Source organism: Mytilus trossulus, chromosome 10 (genome assembly GCF_036588685.1).
Source record: "Mytilus trossulus isolate FHL-02 chromosome 10, PNRI_Mtr1.1.1.hap1, whole genome shotgun sequence".
Lineage (NCBI taxonomy): Eukaryota > Metazoa > Mollusca > Bivalvia > Mytilida > Mytilidae > Mytilus > Mytilus trossulus.
Window position 1 is genome coordinate 33,775,365 of NC_086382.1, and position 22,618 is coordinate 33,797,982.

At 31.5% G+C, this 22,618-nt stretch overlaps 1 protein-coding gene across 1 annotated transcript; it reads right to left on the bottom strand.

Annotated features, from left to right (window-relative positions):
- Positions 1–12,961: 12,961 nt before the first annotated feature.
- On the bottom strand, positions 12,962–15,374 carry LOC134687840 (uncharacterized). Its single transcript, XM_063548299.1, has 2 exons — positions 14,954–15,374; positions 12,962–13,469 (listed from the first exon to the last, which is right to left on the bottom strand). The coding sequence occupies exons 1-2, from the start codon at positions 15,372–15,374 to the stop codon at positions 13,063–13,065; spliced, it is 828 nt and encodes a 275-aa protein (XP_063404369.1). The 3' UTR covers positions 12,962–13,062.
- Positions 15,375–22,618: the final 7,244 nt, after the last annotated feature.

The window sequence follows — 22,618 nt, forward strand, 5'->3', positions numbered from 1 at the left end:
GGTCCAAGCTTTCTGGACATTTAAGCGGCGATGGCATAGCGGGAGGGTGTGAGATGTAGGATTTGCTCTGCTAGGCCAGACCTCTCAGCCACCACCACTCTAGTATCCACAAACTCAGTGGAGACCTCAGTTTCTGCAACTCCATGGTCAAGTGGTTGTATTTCATGCATGGCGTCTATAGACGGACAGTCCAAAGGTAAAGTATTGGACGTCAGGATACTTCCAAAATAAGAGGCCAGTGCTGACTTTAGAACCGGAAAATCAACTGAAGGAATTAATTGTTGTGCAAATCCAGCTGCGACATAGACCTTGGTTTTTTTTCTTCGTGATCCAGAATAGTAAGGAGGCTTCCTGTTCCCACTTGGATAGATGTATATCAGGGTCAACATGTTGTGGGTTGGAATTTGCTTTAACATAGACCTCATAATTTCCACGGTAAATCCCTTGTTCTGTGGCGAAAAGTCAGGCATTGTTGTGAGGTGCATAAAATTCTTCATGAGCTGCTTGTTGTCAGAGGAAAAATGACCAGCTAACAACCTGAGCACCTGAGATCACCCCTAGTTTTTGGTGGGGTTCGTGTTGTTTATTCTTTAGTTTTCTATGTTGTGTCATGTGTACTATTGTTTTTCTGTTTGTCTTTTTTCTTTTTTAGCCATGGCGTTGTCAGTTTGTTTTAGATTTATGAGTTTGACTGTCCCTTTGGTATCTTTCGTCCCTCTTCTTTTACAAGAGAGTATATGTTCTTTCTCGCCAAAATGCTAACATGAATAGTGTTTGATGGCTGCCCTCTTCTAAGATAGGAATGAAACATAAGACAAATGTCATATATTACAATTTAAATCCTGGATGGACGCTGGCAATTACTGTTTATTAACTACAGGATGATGATCGGCCAAGGTTATAGTAGTTGAAGGAACACTATATGTGACTAACATCGAGGAGATCTAACATTTGGAAGACTGGTTTAAATATACACATGGAAAAAAGTATTGCAGCACCTTGATTTTTTAAAACTTGAAAAATCGGCCTCTTTTTTTTATGAAATATTAAAAAAATGTTTGTATAATATTATTTCAACATAATTTATGATAACATTGGCATTTAAGCGAACAAAAAATGTTTGAAAAAATGATTTATATAACCACAATTTTAATAAGATTTAATCATTCAGCATTAAATCAATTTAATAAATTGAGAGTATCGTCTGCTAAACTAGAGTTAACTTTTCTTTAATTTTGACGGACTTAAGCGTCTTTTGTTAACTTACATTTTTCATAAGCGGTTTTCCCGCTTTTATTTGGTATAAAATTGCATGCTTTTCGTGATTTGTTCATTGCGTGATTTGAACTCTGAAGGAACACAAAAACCCACCCTATCCCTCCCTTTAGAATATTTTTTCTGCTGTTTGTTGTATATTTTCAGATATTGCTAAAAGAAGCGTCATGGATTGGACAGAATGTTTACTGAATACATAGTTTTACTGAAGGGCTGAATTTATCACAGTTGGCGTCTGGTAGCCCAGTTGCCATTTGGAGAAAACATATGATGGTTGCCCTTCAATGTTTTTATCTTGGACATTAATGAGAAATTGTCGATGAATGCAAATTCGTTGGCCGGTTGATACATAGTTGAACTAGAACTGTCCTAATAAATCCATGACAAAAAATTGCCAAAATTCAAACTTACTATTTGTTGTTTTTTATTATGATCATATATTAGTTTGTCTTACAATTTGTTCACATTTGTATAACGAAGGTAATCTGGAGTCGTTGGAAATATTACGAGGGATTTCAACGAATTTGGGTTATCTTTTATCTGGTATATCGTATTCCTTCATTGACTTCTGTTGGTTTCTTTCGAATATTTAATTATAACAAAATGATGTGTTTTTTGTACAACAAAATGCATTTCACAACTTTTACTGTAGTTGAACTTTACAATGTCAGACATTTCAAAATTAATCTTCAGATGATTGTTCACGTCAAGGGTGATCGTTATACGCCAAAGAATTAGTACTTTGTGCGCACTCTCCGTTCAAACAGATAACCGCATCATAACGTTTTCTGATTCCAGCCATAAATCGACTAATTTGCTGCTAAGGTAGCTAAGGCAACAATTTCTGATGAAGGGCATTGTTTATTTCATAATGTGTTGGACTGGGGTGTCCTTTCGCGCACTTTCCGCCCAATAGTTTCCCGTATATGCTCGATATGGTTCAAATCCGGGCTACGATATAAAAATACCGTACATTTATATTAACTAGTTCTTCAGGAGATACATTGTAAGAACCGAATGATTTTACCTTTAGATCTACCAAAACTACATTTCGTTTACACAAGGAATTTATTTATTTTTAGCTTGTACTTTAGTGTTTGTTTTTTATATATTACATAAACGAAACAAGGAAAGGATTCATATATAACAATAACAAGTACAATGTATCACCCGCTGCATGTTCGTGTTAAATCCCTCTATTTTCAGAATTTGCCTTTACTAAATATTGGTATTCCCGTAATATCTTCAAGCATACCCCAAACAGCATGATATAGTTTTAATTGCATTTTTTTTTATATTCATTATAACTACTTCCCCTTAAACGATCAAATAACAACTGAATTTCACTATTTTCACAAAATCCAATTTAAATGATATGACATGTTAAAAATACGCATTGTTGAACTTAATATTGGCATAGTATTTGTAATAAATATCAATTACCGGATTGAAAGCGGTAAAAAGTAAAATCACAAAAATCCTGAACTCAGAGGTAAATCTAATCGGAAAGTCAATAATCACATGGCAAAATTAAATGACAAAATACATCATAAACGAATGGACAAAAACTGTCATTTTCCTGACTTGGTACAGGCATTTTCAAATGTAGAAATTGGTGGATTATCAGTTTAATGTTTTAATTAGTAGAAATTAAAGCAAACTATTATGATCACTTGACGCAGTGGTAAGCTCGATATTTAAAATGAAGAGTTACATTGACGTTTTTAATTTGAAATTTAATACTGTGAAAACTGCAGTTAAGTACAAACTAGGGAAAACAAGTTCTCCATATAAAATTTTTAAATAAAATTGAGAATGGAAATAAGGGATGTGTCAAAGGGTAACAACCCGACCATAGAACAGACAACAACACAAGGTCACCAACAGGTCTTAAATGCAGCGAAGAATTCCTGCACCCGAAGACATAAAATCTGTAAAATGAAAGGTTGCTTCGCTTATCTGCCAGAAGAACTGATTTGTATCAAGTTGTTGAACTCCTTTGGTAGGTTATGCGTCAAGTGATCATAGCTTGCTTTAATTTTTACTGTTGAAATATTAATTTAATACTGCCCACATGTATTTGAAAAAAAAAAGTAAAAAATACCGAGATCCAAGGCAAATTAAAAACAGTTAGTACTTTATCAAATGGCAAAATCAACAGCTCAAACACACCTAATAAGGCAAAACAAAATTCAAAATTGGTACAGGTATTTCTTAATGTATAAATTGTTGATCAAACCTGGTTTCATAAATCTCTCACTTGTATGCCATTCGAATACAATTTCAATGTATTGAGATCAACGTGTGAACTAAACAAACAGATATTATAGTAGGTATACATAACTTTTGTTCATTAATCTTATACATATAAAACAAACAACTATGTAAAACAAAAATCTAAAATATGACCCTTACGACAAAGCACATTAGCAAGAATAAAATACAAGAACAAAAAGAGGTTCTTAACCAAACCCTTGTTTATCATTAAGTGTGTTTTGTAATGAATATTGGCAATGGTATTACTATGCAAAGCATACAGCTGCTGGTCAGAATAAATAGGATGTTTGCTACAAAATTCCTGATAATAATAATTTTGGGAAGTACTAATGTTTGTTTTAATGATAACAAAATGGTCTTCAGGTTCGATATTAAAGATTTTTCAATTGTGGAGTTTAAGAGTTTGATAGATTGCTACATTTAAAACCAGGTTTAAGAAAATGACTGTTAACAAAACAGGCAAATGAGAGTAGTTATCCACTCGTTTGATGTGTTTTGAGCTTTTGATTAGGGACTTCGTTTTTAATTTTCTTCTGTGTTTAGTATTTTTGTGATTTTACTTTTTTTTGCACTCTAATCCGACTTGATGTAACCACTTGTTTGGTTAGAACGGTTAGTAATGATCTTAAATGTCATTATGGGACTAATGTCTAAAAGTACCGGTTTTATTAATAGTTCAATTTAGTTTTAAATATAGGAAGATGTGTTATGAGTGCCAATTAGACAACTCTACATCGAAATAACAATTTATAAAAGTAAACCATTATAGGACAATGTACGGCCTTCAACCGAAGAACAAGCTATAAAGGGCCCCAACAATAAAAGACGTGTAAAATCATTCAAACAGGAAAACCAACAGTATATTCTATATAGAAAAACGAGAAACACGTAAACATTACATAAACAAACGACAACTACTGTACATCACGATTCCTGACTATGGACAGGTGCAAACACTCACAAAACATAAATTAACACACTATGAACGAATAAATTTGATCTGCGATAACTGAATGCTAATACATAGAAAATTAAATTATTAGGGACAAACTTACAAAGCCAGAAGCATACAAACAAGTTCAAACAAAGCCATTACAAGACACCACCGCGAAATATTTAACAACCCTTAGAAAATCATCACTTTCGAAGAGAAAAAAACTTTGTCGTTTTTTAAAAAAAAAAGTATACTTCTTCTGTGTATATTAAATCTTCCAATAAGGAATACCAAAAAAAGTTCTGTAATGCAAATAAACCTAATTTAACACTTGTTGAATGAATAATCAGTATTCTCTTTATCTGATTTAGATGTCAATATAATATTAATTGAAAAGTATAAGTCGTTATGTGATGATTAAGACGTTTTGCATTCTGACACATGCATGTGGTTCACACATTTACAATCAAAATCAAAACATACTATCATTACACACTGAGTCAAGATTGGTCGAGAATTGGTCGAGACCCATACCAAAGTTATCAATTACTGAATTAGACTTATTGAGTAATGTAGGAAAAAAAGTCAGGTACATTTGAGTACTGTCGAGATCAATATTACAAAACAGTGTATGCTCCTACGTGTGAACATTGATTAAACAATCATACATAACAAAATGGAACTGATTATATTCCAATCAGCTTTTCAAAAGGACATTTCCGCCACATACGGAAGTTATTAGAATTTGAATGAACTTGAAATAAAATATCTTATGTCGATAAATTAAATATAAAACTGCCTAACCAATTTTAGTTTAAGTTCTTCGACTCTTGAATTTAAAATAAATTAAAACTACCAATTTAATTTGGATGTATATTTTGAAAAAGTACCTGTTAAAAATGTGTCTGTGTTTATCGATGAAAAGCAGCTATAATTAGTTGGTGCATTTAATTGTATTGAAGATTGTTGGATTAATTCAAAATTATTTGATTTATATTCCATGGGTTGCTTTCAAATCTAAACTAAATTCTTATGCTTCACATTAAGGAAGATTCATGGTAAACCGCCATCTTGGATTGTACAATCACAGTACAAAATCGTTCTAGTTATTTGCCTAAACCTGCAAATTTGGAGACAGATTTGCAATTCAATGGTTAGACTGTTTTTTCTATTTCAAGAAAACTGGTTAATTTATCGTATTATTCAAAATATTTTAACAAATATCATTTTATTTGGTTTCAAAATCATTTTTTTTTTCAATGAGCCATTTAAGGGGAGATAACTCTTTTAGTACAAAATTTATACTTGGCTAATAGTGATTTTTTTTTTTTTTTACTTGTAGCAAAAAAACAAGTTCGGTGACACCATGTTTTCTTTTTATTTTCTAAAAACATTCTGAAACCTTTCTTCTCACAATTTATTTTAAAATTCTGTCTCATAGAATTTTTTTATGCACACTAATTTGTTTTTTCATGAACAAGCTAACCAAATTTTGGCAATTTTCAATGACTCATAGCTTGAAAAATAGCACGGTGACCCATACTTTTATTAAATTTTTGAAAAGAGCATAGTAAAATCTTCATTTTGGCAAATTATAAAAAATTATAAAAAAATCTGTCTCAACAAATATATACTTGTGATCTACCTCAAGTAAACATAAAAACTGAAGACTAAACTTGACGAGTGTATACGAAACCTGTCTGAAAGATAACTTCACAGACAAAGACAACAATCATGTTTTTTTTCTTTTAACACTTACTTTTTTAATTTCATGTTTTGGTAATGCATTTCACAGTGATTAATGGCGGCTATTTGTAACTGATATATCTCGTTTAAAGATTTGAATTTACTTAATCTGACAGACAATTTCAAACATTTATCGAGTGTTGGCGTATTTATTAAATGTTCTTTTTGAAGAAGAAAAAACGTGATATGTCGGTTTAAAAGATTCTTATTATATAAGCTTACCAGCATGACATCATCAGTACACTAAGTTGAAGAATGGAAATGAAGTAAACATGTTCTTTTTTGTACGTTTTGGTAAATACAGTTAACACATTTTTACAGTTCCTCGTTCAATTCAATTCTTTTAATTTACCTACTTCGCGTTCAAAGTACATAGTTTTTTCTATGTATCAAGCCACTATTTAGAAATGAAAACAGTGGTAAGATATCAGAGCGCATGCATAGTAATAAAAAAAGAAGAAAAAAATATAATGTATGATTTTGTGTAACATTACAGTATACGTGAATAAGTTTTTAAAATGTCTTTGTATACAGCGCTAGACCCTATTATCGTCCGCTACCAGAAACTGTTTGTTAAGTAACGCATCCGTTTAATGCAACAACTTATACTGCTGCTATCTTAAGACAACAGTTTTTACTTTATTTGTAAAAGCTTCGTTTCTTTTGTTTTGTTTAAGATATAAAATCGAGCGCATCGTTGACATTTTCACATTTGGGATTGTGAGTCATCGTTGCATTAGGTTCTCTACTTTAGAAAACATATCAAATAAAGACAAATTAAAATATCATAATGCTATATATATCATACAATTACTTTTAAAATATTTTTTTTCCTAATATAGCATATTTTCTCAGGTTCGGCGTGTACCTGTTTTGGCAAATAGTTCTTGAAAATACGTATTGTAAAAGCTGTTCAGCAAGCGCAATAAATGCAAAGAAGCTGTCACAAACGACATGATTCTTTTTTTTAAAAGTAACCTAAGGTAGTTTTTTATGAACTGTTTTCAAACCGTAGAAATCCAGGGTTTGCCTTGGTTTTCCTTTATAACATGCATGTATATATCATTGTATATTAGAGCTTTCTTACAAATTGACGAAAGGTACGAACGAACGTAAAGGGAGTACTTATTAAATTTCCACAATCACAGTTAAAAGAGTCTTTGTTTTATCCAACAAAACAGCATTCTTTTCTAAATCAAGTTTATTTTTCAAAAATATTAATATCGCAAGTAATTCATGATTTTAATATAATCAAACAGATAAAAATAGTGTTAAATACACTTACGTCTGATACGTTACTTACGTAAACCACGAGAACACAAATTTCCGCGGGACATTTTTAAGCACGAGTTTCACGATTAACATTTCAATGGCATTATTGAAGTACGTTAGTCTGAATTTAAGACATGTTTTTATTTTTGATGTACACGTTTTAGCAAAATGTCAAAGTAGAATATCGAGATTTGCTTAAAAATGATGCTAAAATGTTTTTAAAAAGTAATGGTGAATAAATCTAGAAAAACAGATCTTGCATATCAAGAAAATAAATTTACAAGTTTGCACCATATATGTTATGGATTTTATAATGACGATTTAACGGTACACATGTTTGGAATATAGACGCGAAGTTGTCACTTATCGTCCATTGGCTAATATTTCATGAATTTTCTGAGGACTATAGGCAAAACGCAGTTATAAGCTGAAATGACTGTTCCACTGCTCCGGTGTATCATATATACACATTAGGGGGGATGAATATTACCAGCGGAGAGGCGATGATTTAAAAATTATTAAACGAGCAACAGCATATGGCATTATATGAAGATCGTCTTTTTTTCTTCATTTTCATTTTATTTTTTTGAGCGTAGCAAATTTTGAATAAAGGAAGTATTTGTGTTTTGATTTTTCTTATTTTTTGTATTAAGGGAAGACGACAATGTATTTGCTTTGACATTTTCGTAGGTTAAACAGTGCAACATTGTAATATTAAAGAGTGGGGAGGGGCGTTTTTTTGTCTTTTAGGGGCATTTTTCTCGTCCGACCACTCTATATTTGGAATATTTTGTAGTGTTATTTCCTCCAACCTGGTGTTATCATATTTTAACCGATCGTACGTCCCGAAATTCTAAATATATCTCAAGAAAAATTCAATTTAATAAGTGTAATTGCATGTAGGATAATTGTCCAAAGTTCCACGACTATTTAAATAAAATTATGTCAAAATAAAGGATCCCTAAAACGAGTTTTACGTATGATTCGTCAAGCATACGTACTTTCGTCAATTTGTAAGAAAGCTCTAGTATAACGTAAATGATATATCACGATACCGCATACCACGGGTGACTGTGGTAACGAAATTTTGTCACTTGGTCTTCTCCCGATCGGCAGTAAAACGCTTGCCGAAGTGGGGCGTCCGTGGAACCTTGCGAGATGTATCAAATAAGTTAACAGTCAAGTCCGGTCAAAATGGGGACGTTAAATCCGATGCCTCGTGTAGAGAAAGTGCCACACTCTTTGGAGGATTGAGTTAATCAACTAGTTAATGAAATGTTGCTGTTGGACTGTAGTTTGGATCGCTTCTGTCGGGTATGTTTCCATTTTTAGACGCCCGTCAAACTTTTGACGGGATAATTATGGTATACAAATGTCCCGCGTCCGAACGTTTGTCTGCCCGGCGTTAACATTTTGTATCTCGTGAGGGTCAAATGATCTGTATACTTTTTGGGGAAAATAAGATTCACTTTTTGAGTTACGGCACTTTCTAACTTATATATAATTAAACAGGGTTGTGTTTATTTTCACATGTCGCACCGTATCTCGATTATTGATTATTGCTCAAAACTTTGCACTCTTTTTAGTGATATCAATCTTAAGATCTGAATACTTTTTGGTGATGATTCAAAATATAATTTTTGAGTTATTGAGTTTTTTGTAAAAACAAAAAGAAGGGGGTGCTCATTCTTGCAGTATAGCAAGGGTGTTTTGTTGTTGTCAAATTGTAACATCAAAAGGTAATTATTTTTTTTTCAAAAATAGACTTTATAATATTACTAAAAAAGATAACAAGTATACCGATCACATACTACACTGTAAAATAAACGACTTTTCTCTAATATCACAACACTACCAAACAACACAAACAATTCAAACAACACATGGTCAACTGGAAAAGGTAATGGTCTAATTTATGACGAAGCAATATGAAAGAATTTATATTAACAAACGACAACTACTGAATTGCAGGATATTGACTTAGGACAGGCACACAACCAATTTGGTGGGGGTTAATTCTCGCTCAATTCTGCCCTAAACTGGAACAACAGAAGAACAAACTAAAGAAATCAGATGAAAAAGGAATAACAGAACTGATCGATTGTATGTAAATCCGGTTGTTTATTTTATCGTTTTACTATGTATATATTAATAATTTCTGATCCTTTTATAGATTTATCTGCGGTGTCTGTTTTGTTCATTTTGTCCAAGTGGAAGAAACATTCTGTAATTCTATATTTATTCAACTGGAACAATACTGCAGAGTTGTTTTCCTTAGATAATGAAGGATATGGACACTTGCCACATAATTATCATTTAAAGGTCATCATACGACCTGTATCAATGAGCAAAATGCATACCGCTATACTAGGACCAAAAATGACAACTATTACAAAATTCAAACTCTCGGCCAAATTTATGAACATATAATAAGTGAAAAACAATTGATTTACACAGCAACAACCACTGAATTTCGAGCTGTAAACTGGGGACTTGCATATACAGAATGCATCAGAGTACTCTCAGTAACTAACAACTGGTTCAAAACTCATTGAAAACAATACTTTACGACAAAAGAGATGATTTCAGCTTTAAATTTCCAATTGTGAACTTTCCATTTTTAAGTAGTAACATTCCAGCAGCACCTGCATACGGGTAATGTATCTCCCAATCGATACGATATTCCCGTGCTTGCATGACCTACCGAATAAGCCTATTTTCCAGATGTGTTATCATATAAGCAACACGACGGGTGCCACATGTGGAGCAGGATCTGCTGACCATTCCGGAGAAACGGAGTTCACCTCTAGTTTTTGGTGGGGTTCGTGTTGTTTATTCTTTAGTTTTCTATTTTGTGTCATGTGTACTATTCTTTGTCTGTTGGTCTTTTTCATTTGTAGCCATGGCGTTGTCAGTTTATTTTGGATTTATGAGTTTGACTGTCCCTTTGGTATCTTTTGTCTCTCTTTTGTAAAAAAAATCGTGCATCAAAGACTTAAATATCAATCAATACACATCCAACTTCTTATTGATCCAGTCTAAAGACGCATAAACGGGCAGAGAAAAACATGACCTTGTGCAATGTCAAGATACAGATTACCGACATAATGTGTATGTGTATATACAAATTATATTCATTTTTATCTTAATTTACTCATAGCAAAATCACTATTAATACCTATAAAAACAATTTTCAAAGATCTAATTATATCTGTACAGTTTTGAATTTGTAACTTTTCAGAATAAGTTTATTTAAAAAAATCAATCAGGTTACCAGGATAGTTTTCAAACTGTTAAAAGGTACAACAACATCTCTGTAAAAATGAAAATCTGCTATCTCGTTAAAACATTTTCTATGTAAGAAATTTTTTTTAAATTTTTGAAGTTACTTGTTGTATCGAATTGGGAACTGTATTAAATATTTACCAGTAGCACATGCATAACGTTCATAATATCAAAAAACCGCTACAATGAACAGGAGTAAAGCTAACGCTTTGTGGTATACAAACACCATAAGATGGTGCCAAACGCACACCACAGTCCAAAAAGGAAATATTAACAAAATGGAAATCAAAATCATCTCCTTAGTCGTTAATTTTAGTGTAGAGTTTCTCGTGATAAAATGAAAATCTAAATCTAGGAAAGAACAGTTATCAGTGTTTTATATCTGATTTATTAAAAGTTCGTTTGTGAAAATGTTGGCAGTCTCTTTAAACAGGCTTTGTTCATTTAACCAAAAGATGTTATCAAGATAACGGTTAGTTTTGTTAGATTTGTTAATATAATGTTATTGAGACGGTTATTTACTAAGTTTTTGTTTCAAAACTGTGATTTATAATAGTACACAATCAAATTTGTTATTACAGGAGCGCAATTGGTGTCCATAGGAAAACCTGCAACCTGTCGAAAAACTATATTGGCGAAAGGAAACATACATGTAAATGAGGTGAACATTTACAGATTTGATCATCTCATCACACAACTCCAATTTGATATCAAGCATATTTGCTCTGTTTACACTATAAATCTAAAAAAATTTATAATGCAAGTGACAATTCAAAACCAAAATCTCTAGAGACGTTCATAGATATAGAAATATGTGGTATGAGTGCAAATGGGACAACTCGCCATTCAAATAACAATTTATAAAAGTAAACCAGTATAGGTCAAGGTACGGCCCTCAAAACGGAGCATTGACTCACTCCAAACAGCAAGCGTTAAAGAGCCCAAAAAATTAGTAATGTAAAACCATTCAAACGGGAAAACAAACGGTATAATCTATATAAAAACGAGCAACACGTATGAACTACATAAACAGACAACTAATGTACATCAGATTTACATATTTGCAGCGGCATTAAACGTTTTAATGGTACCACACCTTTTCCCTTTCTAAAACAATAGTATAAAATCAAAACATAGAAAAACATACTATTAAATATCAATTGGATGGCTTAACTCAATTAAAAAAACGCAAATAAACACACAATGAACGAATACAACGATTTCATGATTTCGCGACAAAACATCAATTCTATGTCCTTCATGGAATTTCTTTTAAAACAACTTAATTGGATAAAAGTAACTTTTTTATTAACATGTTGCAAAGTGTTATTAGTTTTCTATGAAGGTTTTACGGTGGTCGTTTTCCGTAGTAAACGAATTTTAGTATGAAACGATCAATTCTATGTTTATGAAAAATCTAATCCATGAAATATTATGTCGTATTCAATCTTTCAGTCACTTCTCATAATACGTGGCTGAAGCAAATCAGAACTGTTTAAATAATAAGCTTACAATCAATTCAGTACTGTTCAAATAGATTTTAACATGTTGGAGACATCTCAATAAATTGTTGATATGTACACGTTAATAACAAGTACATTGTACTGAGCAATCTGAACAGATCTTAATTGACTTCAAACGAAGGGTCTGACCAATGCTGAAATGGATAAATCGGAAAAACTTAAGATGACGTAACAGTTGTCGTCATTCATTGCTCAGTCATTTAAGAGCTGGTCATATCACAATTTACGTTTCCGACTAAAATGTGTTAACTAGTGTTTCCTTTTTGACCTTATATTGGCTTGTGGGTTTGTTTTCCTGAAGTTTATGAGTATGTTGATTGTCGTCTTAGTATCCTCTGCTTATGTAAAATTAGTAAACTTAATATGCTTCGCTCATTGTTTTCTAAATTATTTTTCAATATTATGTTTCAATGATTTTTAACTTTAAATTATAAAAGAGGCTTAGGATCCGATCCGCATGAGAATTATTAATTCTGCATTCTTAAACTAAATGGCCATTTTCAATATTCTTTATGTTCCTCCATTTGAAGCTTAATTCAAAAAACAAATGTTTATTTTTCTATATTCAATAAACCATATCTTGTATTAGCAGTAATGTTTTTTTTAATTGAAGTTTTTTTCATCAATTATTGAACTATATATACCAGATTTAGCTATAGAAAATTAAATACATAATTGCAAACTATTATCTTTTAGAACTATAACATTAAAAAGATATACAGGATTGTATAGTGCTGTATTTATGTTGTCCTACAAAATGCTATGTCCTGAAAATGTAATGTATGTTCCACCGTCACTATAGATAGTATAACTACCACCTGCAATATATACTTCGTCTCCCTTCTGCAGACTTAATATAACATCAAACGTCCCAGTCTCATAATCGCGACCACTGACATGACTTCCTGCTGTCATCAGCGTATTGTGATAAAGTCTCAGATATAAAGTTTGTCCATGAGTCGACATGACCACGGCAGTGATGTGATAAAGACCTGCACGTGGAGCTGTAAATATCCCAGTACTTGGTTGATACCCATTCCCTTCATTGTTCCAGACTTGATTAAATAACACTTTGGCTCCAAGAGTCAAACTTTGTGAACTCGTCCGGTAAGCTGAGAATGCAACTGGATTTCGCTGCTTTACCACTTCCGCATAACCTGAAAAAACAAACTGCGTAAAATGACTAGTGTAAAACAATTCAAACGGGAAAACCAAAGGTATATTCTATATACAAAACGAGAAATAAGAAACACATATGAACCACATTAACAAACAGCACCCACTGAATATCAAATACCTGACTAATGACAGGTACGTACACATGCATCGAGCTGAAAAACTGTAGGTACCAACCTTTACCCGTACCTTAAACAATAATAATATTTGTGAATAAATATTTGACATTTAGACCAGTAGATTAAGTGTAAAAGATAACATGAATTAACAAACAATTTACCATAAAGGGCAATATTTCATTAAGAGTCATTAGATCGTGCTTTGCTGAACAATATTGCAGATAACAGTTTATCTCTTTATTTAATATTATAAACGATAATAACCAAACACTACAAAATTTCTTTAAAATAACTAATTCAGGGGCAGCAACCAAACAACGGGACAATCCAATGTCTAAAATGCCATACATGCTATAGTTTCAGATATATAAGCATAACATTGCATTCTACCCCTATGTTCTATCTTTATTCATACAGACTCTATTGGTGTACAGGCATATACTTAATACAATTGTATGGTTGTTCTTTAAGATCAGTTGATAAGATAAATGAAAAATAAATGTTTGGCAATATAGTCAATTTAATTGAAACTGGAACTTAGGTTTAGAGGTTTTGCAAATGAACGCATGTGAATGGCTCATATTTGTATTATATTTAATACGTTATTGTTATTATAACAGTTGTAAACGATTTAAGGAACATACATGTAAATCTTTGATGCAGTTGTGTTAATTTTCAACTACATTTCACCAACAGTGAAAAGAAGGAAAATATGAAGTAACACGTTTCTACGGTGCAATTTAAAAACAAAATCCCTTACATTCCAGTAGTAACATAAACGGTACCAATTTACTGTCACAGAAAAACATTTTTAAGTTAAAAGTCTCTAGTTATGTTACAGATACATTTGAAATACATGATGTATAAGTACCGAAACAGTTCTAGAGCTGTATGACATAAATGACCTAAAACAAATAGGCAAATTCATTTAAAGTCAATTTTGCTTGAGGGAGTTGAAACCTTAGTTTTCTTATAAATCATGTCAGCATGGTCAGTACCGAAAACAAATTTTAATCAAAAATATATCTGTAGTTTCAAGATGTACTGTTTTCTACAGAACTAATATTAACATGGGATATTTCATTCAAGACTTTGTCATTTGTATCATCAGTGTGATGATAACGTAGTTACTACAAAGTTTGCCAATTGTTGTCTACTAGATGGTATCAGCAATGGAAGTAGGCTGTGGTCAGAAGGCAATCGTTTCTTCAAAATACAATCAAATTCATACCTATGACGTATATGTTACAGTTAACTATATTATTTGACTTCTTAACAAGAGACAATTGGGATAAAATAAAAATACATCATTAATACGGATTTGTATACTAGTATATAAGTCCTACCTTGCTTCTGTTTTAACATTAACTCTTGTAATGTCTTGTTAGTGTAAATTTTAAAATTTTCCACAATTTGATTATACGAAGAATTCAATCTTTTCTGCTCTTGGTGAAGAGTAGACTGCATTAATTCTTTCACACTTTCCCTTTTCTTTTCAGCTTCAGTGAACAATTGTATTTTCGAAGACAAAGATTCCAACAAAGTATTCAATTGGTTTCTATAAGCATCAGTTTCATTGTCGGCCCGAGTTTGAAAATTCTGAACGATTTCCTGAAACGATCTATTAAACTTCAATTGATCTTGTAGTTTGTCACTTTGTAATGTTTGAATAAATGTCTCTGTTTGTTCCTTAGCATTTTTCATTTCATCCAACTTTGAAGAAATGGAATTTTCCCATTTATCCATTTTCTTCTCAAGGTTTTGCATTGTATGCTCCAACCGCACAAGTTTTTCCAGTACTTTTTCCTCAAAATGAAATTTCGAACAAGTTAGCGAAGTTTCGAATTCGGACCTTATCGAACTTGATAAAGCCAAACACAACGATATACTTAAAATACCGAAAAGGGTTACAATGAAATCCATGTTGCCTAAACTTCTCTTTATTTCCTAAATCAAAATTTTTATACAAACCTCTTTTAAATAGCTTATAATTATCAACATGTACGGAGTTAAATTTGCTGCACCCGATGCTCATTAAAAGATTAGTGTCTAACTAACTAGGCTGTGGTATGTTATCTATGGCAATTGTCGACGCCATGGATTTAACTCGATTAGAGATAAATTATATGCGGTTTAAGCTTTTTATGAATTAATCTATCAAACAATTTCTTCTAATTTTTTTAAAAGTACTTTGTTAATTGTTGAACAGTTACCGAGGAAGTAAAGTCACCGAACTCCGAAGAAAATAATAAAAAATAACTCAAACACTACAAATGAGTGGACAACAACTGTCATATTCCTTAATTGGTACAGACTGAACTAAAGCTTATATGTATTAAAACATGAAAATGTACTAAATCATAATGACTTAACATTGTAAAGCGGACATTTTCTTGTAACTTGTAATAGAGAAACGCAACATTTGGTACACGTCTGCGTAATCTCGTCAGGAATCCAAAAAGGTAAAAAAATCTAATGAAATAAGTACACAACTAGCCATTTCGGGAGAAACAAATATCCGTCCGTTTTTCCATTCAAAGAAACCTGACGTTCAGTTAATTGTAATCAAATTTCGGTCGTAATGATCACTCTTATGAAACCTAGTTGTAAATGGTACCGAAAAACTTTTTTTTTGTCTTCTGATACCTGCGAGAACACATATATAATGTATTTGTAGAACAAGATATTTAAAATACTTTCGAGTACTTTCGGATCAAAGGGGCCTAATACAAGACCCGGTAAATCTTTTTTTTTAAAAGTGCTCCTACTTTTTTAATATAAATTTCTTGATAGATTGATCGATTGGTGTTAGACACAACAGTTGTGTTGTGTTTTTTTTTTTTTTTTTTTTTTTTGTGATCGTCAGTTCTTGTGGGAACAGGAAACCGATATGGAATGACTGACTTTTGGTAGGAAAACTGTCTACTTAAGTCCCTAAAGATGTGAGTCGCATACATTTCCACCTGCGGAATTTGAACTCGCAGGATGAATACTCTTGCGTATATTCAGTTGCAATTTGACATTAACATATATAACATCATTTAAGAAGACGCACATTAAATTTGGTGTTTACAAGTATAGAGACGTGCTGAAATTTTTTAGAACCCTACTTATGCTTAATATTTCTATTTTTCCTGTTTTATATCCAATTTTGAATTGTTTTACTTTTTGTGCTGATATGAATTGTCATTGATATGGTTATATTATAAATTTACTGTTTACAAATGTTTGAATTTTTTGAAATACTAAGGCTTTTCTACCTCAGGTATAGATTACTTTAGCTGTATTTGTCAAAACTTTTAGGAATTTTGGTCCTCAATGTACTTCAACTTCGTACTTTATTTTGCATTTTTAACTTTTTTGGATTCGAGCGTCACTGATGAGTCTTTTGTAGAAGAAAAGCGCGTCTGGCGTATATACTGAATTTAGTTCTGGTATCCATGATGAGTTTATCTACTTTCAAAGTAATATAAGTTGTATATAGTTAATCGATTTTTTCCTTAAAATTTATTGTACATCATAAAGTGATAAATTATTAAAGACATGATAGAATTGCGAGTTTATTCATTCCACATTACATTAATTGTCGAATTGTTTTACACAATAAATTTTAACACGAATAATAAAACAATAAATAAATCATATAATGTGCCTACAGATTTTTATGTATCTGCCATGTAGTTCTATTTGTTCCATTAGTTGAAATAGTCGACCGTTGGAGTTTTTGAGGTTTTATGGAATTCCATTTTTTATTTTCCACGGTGTATTTGTTAAACGGGGACAACTACGAGATACATAAAGTATGATATTTTTTTCGTCAATCATTAACCAAAGATTAATGAAAAAGTGCAATATTATTCTAGCAGCCATCTGTATAGTTAAATTTTGTCAAGTTGAACTAATTTTGTCAAATTGAGCTTCGTTACAATGATGATAAATAATTTATTTGCAAATGAATAATTCGAGTTCATAGTATCCGTATTCATGTGAACTTTAATTCAACCTATTAGCTGGAGATGCTCAGTCATTTTAAGGATAAATGCCAACCTTGACATTGTAATAAATGTAGATCATTTGTATACAGGTAAAAACGACGATTAAGATACATTTTCAGTTTATAATATGATACAGAATTTAAGACATATAAAAAAATCAATTGCACGAGTTCACTTTCTATTTCTATTTATATTCATGTTTATATCTCGTATATGGCCATTGGAGGTCTTCATAAACCTACTCGATAGTTCATTAGATAGCGTTCAGACTAAAATACACAAGAAATGAAGCTGCATATTGTTATGCCCTATACTTTGTTTAATTTAGAACTTTTATGGTTTGGATAAATGATTTTAAATATAAAAAAAGTCAATTATGAGTATTTTAGTCAAATTGGTGAACATACATTTCACTAGTGCCCCTTTTTATACTACGGTCATTTTGGGGGAAAATACAATACATGTTTAGCTAATATGTACAATATACGTAAACTAAAACCAGTACATCAGCACCATATTTATTGATTCCCCGATAAAAACATGCTAATATGACAATGTGCTAATCAATATATAAAAGATGTATTCAGTTTTCCTATAGCTACATTTGCTTATCGTCGTTCAATTATGGAAATGCAAATTTTCGTGATGCTGTTGATTTACTTCATTCAACTATTTGATCTTCTGAAAGGCTGTTATTGCCTCATTTAATGAATGGCTATTATCTATTTTGAATTTATTGAACCATAAAACTAATTTTTGACTCTTCACATTGAATAATCCGCGAAGCGGATTATGTAAAATGTGAAGAGTCAAAAATTAGTTTTATGGTTCAATAAAATCAAAATAAATTATTGCCATTCATTATAAATAAATTTCTATCAAAAATAAGGCTCAAAGAACTTTTTATATTATTTATATTAACAATAACAACGTACACACATGTTGGCGTATGAATACACAATGTCAGAGTGGGCGTGTCGCCATAAAAATTGACAACATTGAAAATAAAACTAATAATTTTAACCAATCAGAAGACAGTAAAAACACCAAATTTATTTATTTCAAATTGTTAATTACGACACACTGTAGCTTGATTTCTTAAAACTAATATGATTTGCATACAAACGTGAATATTTTATCCGGTTTTAATTTTCAAATAAAACCATTCCTATGTTGCATTCAAAAATATTGAAAACTTTTAATTAAAAGAAGTAACATCAGATTGCAATTCAAGCTGCTTCGCACTCCTTTTTGAGGTCATAAATCATTGGAAAAAATCCTTAGATGAAACTAGCGAAAGAACTTTAAATAAACGCACTTAAACATGCCAGCATAATTTTCTGATTAAGATATATATTAGAAACACTGTTTATAGGTACACCTTGCATTAATTAAACAAGAAAACATTACTTTCGGGTCAATATGATAGAATGAAATACTAAACAATGGTTGACTTATACTTGTCTGCTCAACAAAAATATTGTGAAAAATTTGTCATTGCATATTCAAATGAAAAACGGAACAGCATATTCAAATGAAAAAAAAATGTAACAGTAAATACAAATCAGTAGGTCAAGTGTGTAACAAACAAATGTATAATACGTAGGTCAGGATTTATCTAAAATTAATATGAAATGCACATGGTGTTTTAAATGTCGTTTGCATTACGTTTAGATACCAATAGCTCGGGATTTTTCAATTCGAGAATAAATAAACAAGTAATGTCATTGGTTATTGGTAAAACATGTCAAAATCCCACCTATTTGATCACAAAAAGAATCGTGTTTTTTCACAAATTTTTGTAGCCGATGTGTTTTCTTTTTTCTAAGGTTTCTTAAGGTGTGGTACAAATGAGTTATTGCTTTTTGTCATAAATTGAAAACAAATGAAACAAACCATTAACGTTTTGCAGTTTACTACATATTTCAGAGGCGGAAACCTTTTAACAAAGGGATGGAGCTTCAGCCATGGAATAACATTAAAATAAATATGTTGTACCATAGCTAAGCTCCGCCTTTTTTCCTTTGTATTCTGGTTGGGTTGCATTTTTAAATAGCAAAGTATTGTACAACACCAAATTTCAGATAGTATACCATGGTTTTCCCTCAACACACTTTTTAAGTATATCATTTCATTAAAAACATCAAAGTAAAACATCCAATTTATGGAAATATTGTACTTCACAGTCATAAATTGCTTCATATTTTCTATGCAGTCGGAAAGCAAGCCCTTATGGTCACGTGGTTTTTGCTTCTCAACAGTTGCTCTTTGTTCAACTTTTCATATGATTACTAATAAGTCTTGAGATTTCTTATATATACATTTAGATTCTTGATCATAAAAGTAAAGCGACAAAAACATTTTTACCATTCTGTCCCAAAACGGCACTTTCAACACGTCAACAATTTTTTTTTGCTCCCCAATTTTGATGTTCTTCTTTGGCCTTCGCAATCTGTACATATGTAAGGCATATCCGCCCAAACTGCTTCTGGATTTAGATCCTTAGAAATACCTTTTCGCGCTTATTAGATATATTGTATCCCTCATTTGGAATAGTGTCATGCTCCGCCATCATTCCTTTGATTCAATGACGTCATATACTCGATGAAGTTTTGTTATGTTTTACGTCAATAAAAGGACATAGATTTGAATAAATAAAGGACATAAATGTGAGACAATACAAGACATAGATTTTGGACAATACAGGACATAGATTTGTAACTTCTTTGACGGAATGTTAAAAAGGACATATACTAGTCAACAAAAGAAACGATACACGACTTTGAAATAAAATTTATCAAAAAGTATTAAATATAAAAAAAAATGAGATACACTATTTTAAAAAGCTTTCATTTGCAATGTATCCACATATGATAGTGAAAATCAAAACTTGTCGGAAAGCATCTAAATTCAGTGTAAACGATCGTAGGGTGCAAATTAGTTTTGCGGAAAGTTGAATAAAAAATCGACACATAAAGTTCTAAATAAAATTTCAAATTTCTTAAAAAATATTCAATATGCTAATCAAGTAATGTTCATGTTGTAAGTAATGAGTTGAAATATTGTTTGGGAAAAAAAGTGTTTTTTTGAAATCTCAAAAAATGCAAAAAGTTTTTTTTTTATTTTCGTCTCAAATCAATGCTTTAGATATGAAAACAATACACAGTAAATTTGGAACCTTTCGGATAAGTTTTAAGATTGTTACCGCTTTTTAAATATCACTTTACACATACTGTCTATGGTAAATCAGTTGATAATGTATACATTTTAACGATTTCTCGTGGGGACAAACTTTGCTTAACAAATAAACGAAAAAAATGTATGATCTTTAAAAACAACTTAATGGCAACCACTGTCTTTACCTTTAAATAAGAGGTTGGCATCATTATTTGGAACTTCTTTTTTTTTAAATGTCGTTTTATGTAAATTTTGTAAAAAAAACAAAAAATCGCGAAAAAAACGTCACAAAAGGAAAAACAATTTTTTTTTACGGATTTAGATGTGAGGCTCATATATTTATATTTGAGGGACGCATTGACGTCATCTGTGAGCATCTATCTCAGATTTTGCATACCCGTGATTAACATATCAAAGGAGGGAAATGTGACAAAATCATGCAAAATGGGATTTTTTTTAAAAGAAAACATGATTTTGACTATCATTTTCCAACCTTGTGTCCAGAATTAGCTATGAAAAGAAATATACAGACCATTGTTCCAAAGCAAAAGTTGTTTACTTTACCGTAGACTTCTTTGTTTACACACGACAAAACGAAATATTTGATTGATCATCAACTCTGAACAATGATTGTTAAGGTTAATGCACTTCTGGTAATAATTCAGTCAGTTCAACAAAGGATGGTGCATTAATATTTACTCGGTAGATGTAGGCAAACATATACAACTTTTCTTTCCTCGTTAAATACACTGCTTATGTAACTATTATTTTCTTTATAGTTGCAGGCAAACATATACAACGTTTCTTTCCTCGTAAAATACACTGCTTATGTAACCACAATTTTAATGAAAATGTTATTTACTATGAATTTTCATCCAACGATGCCATAGTAGACTAGATTTTTTATATGTTCACTGACACACATGATTTTAAAATTTATTGTAACGAAAATCGGTCATAGTATATTTATTTTGATGTGAAACTCCAGTTGTCTTTCCCTGTTAATTGTGGTTCTATATGTTTACAAGTTTCTCCATGGTTGGAGCACCATCTATTACTTAAAACACCCCTAATTTTGGTATAGTCTTGATTTTCACCCCTTCACGTATAATGGACCGTTCCATATCGTAGTATATAAGGCAGCTCAAGACAGAGAAACTTCGTCAGTTTTATGTGGACCGTTGAAGTGTTAACATCAGGATTAAATATTCCAACTGGTAAGTAGAGTGAAATAAGTGATTCAAAAGGATATATAAATAATAGTGTTCGGATTTATATGTGGATGTTGCAATAGTGATTGTGATACAATGTATAAAGTGAATCTGATATATATATAAGTGGTTATTGTATTAATGAGAATACAAATTGTATACTTGCTGGTGTTGCAAGTTGTATTATGTGGAAGTGTGAATACTTCATAGATTTGTATTAGTGAGAATACAAGGTGTTTACTTGCTGGTGTTGCAAGTTGTTTTATTGTGGAAGTGTATTAGTGAAAGTGCACTGTGTTAAACCTTACCAGTTGGATAATATTCATTGTGTGTGAACTCAAGGAGATAGTTAGTGCGTGAGTTCAGCTGTGTTTATATGTATATTCCTTGTGAATTGAAGGATTTGTGCAAGTGTAAATGTGTCATTGTGTTATTGTGGTTAGTTGCAGACTAACAAGGTGATACTACATATTGGTGGACGTTGTAAATAGATATTGTATAAATGTGATTTTGTGTTCATACGTTTTGTGTGATACTTGCTTGATGCATGTTGCAAAGTAATCTAGTGGTGACATGGTGTAATAAAGGGCCGTATGCATGTTGCATAATAATCTGTTAGTGACATTGT

Bases quoted from the DNA above. Each gene is read 5' to 3' on its own strand.
- LOC134687840 (XM_063548299.1), bottom strand. From the start codon at position 15,374: ATGCAAAACCTTGAGAAGAAAATGGATAAATGGGAAAATTCCATTTCT. The intron at 13,470-14,953 runs GTAGGACTTATA...TTGTTTTTTCAG, and splicing joins AATGTTAAAACAGAAGCAAG to GTTATGCGGAAGTGGTAAAG.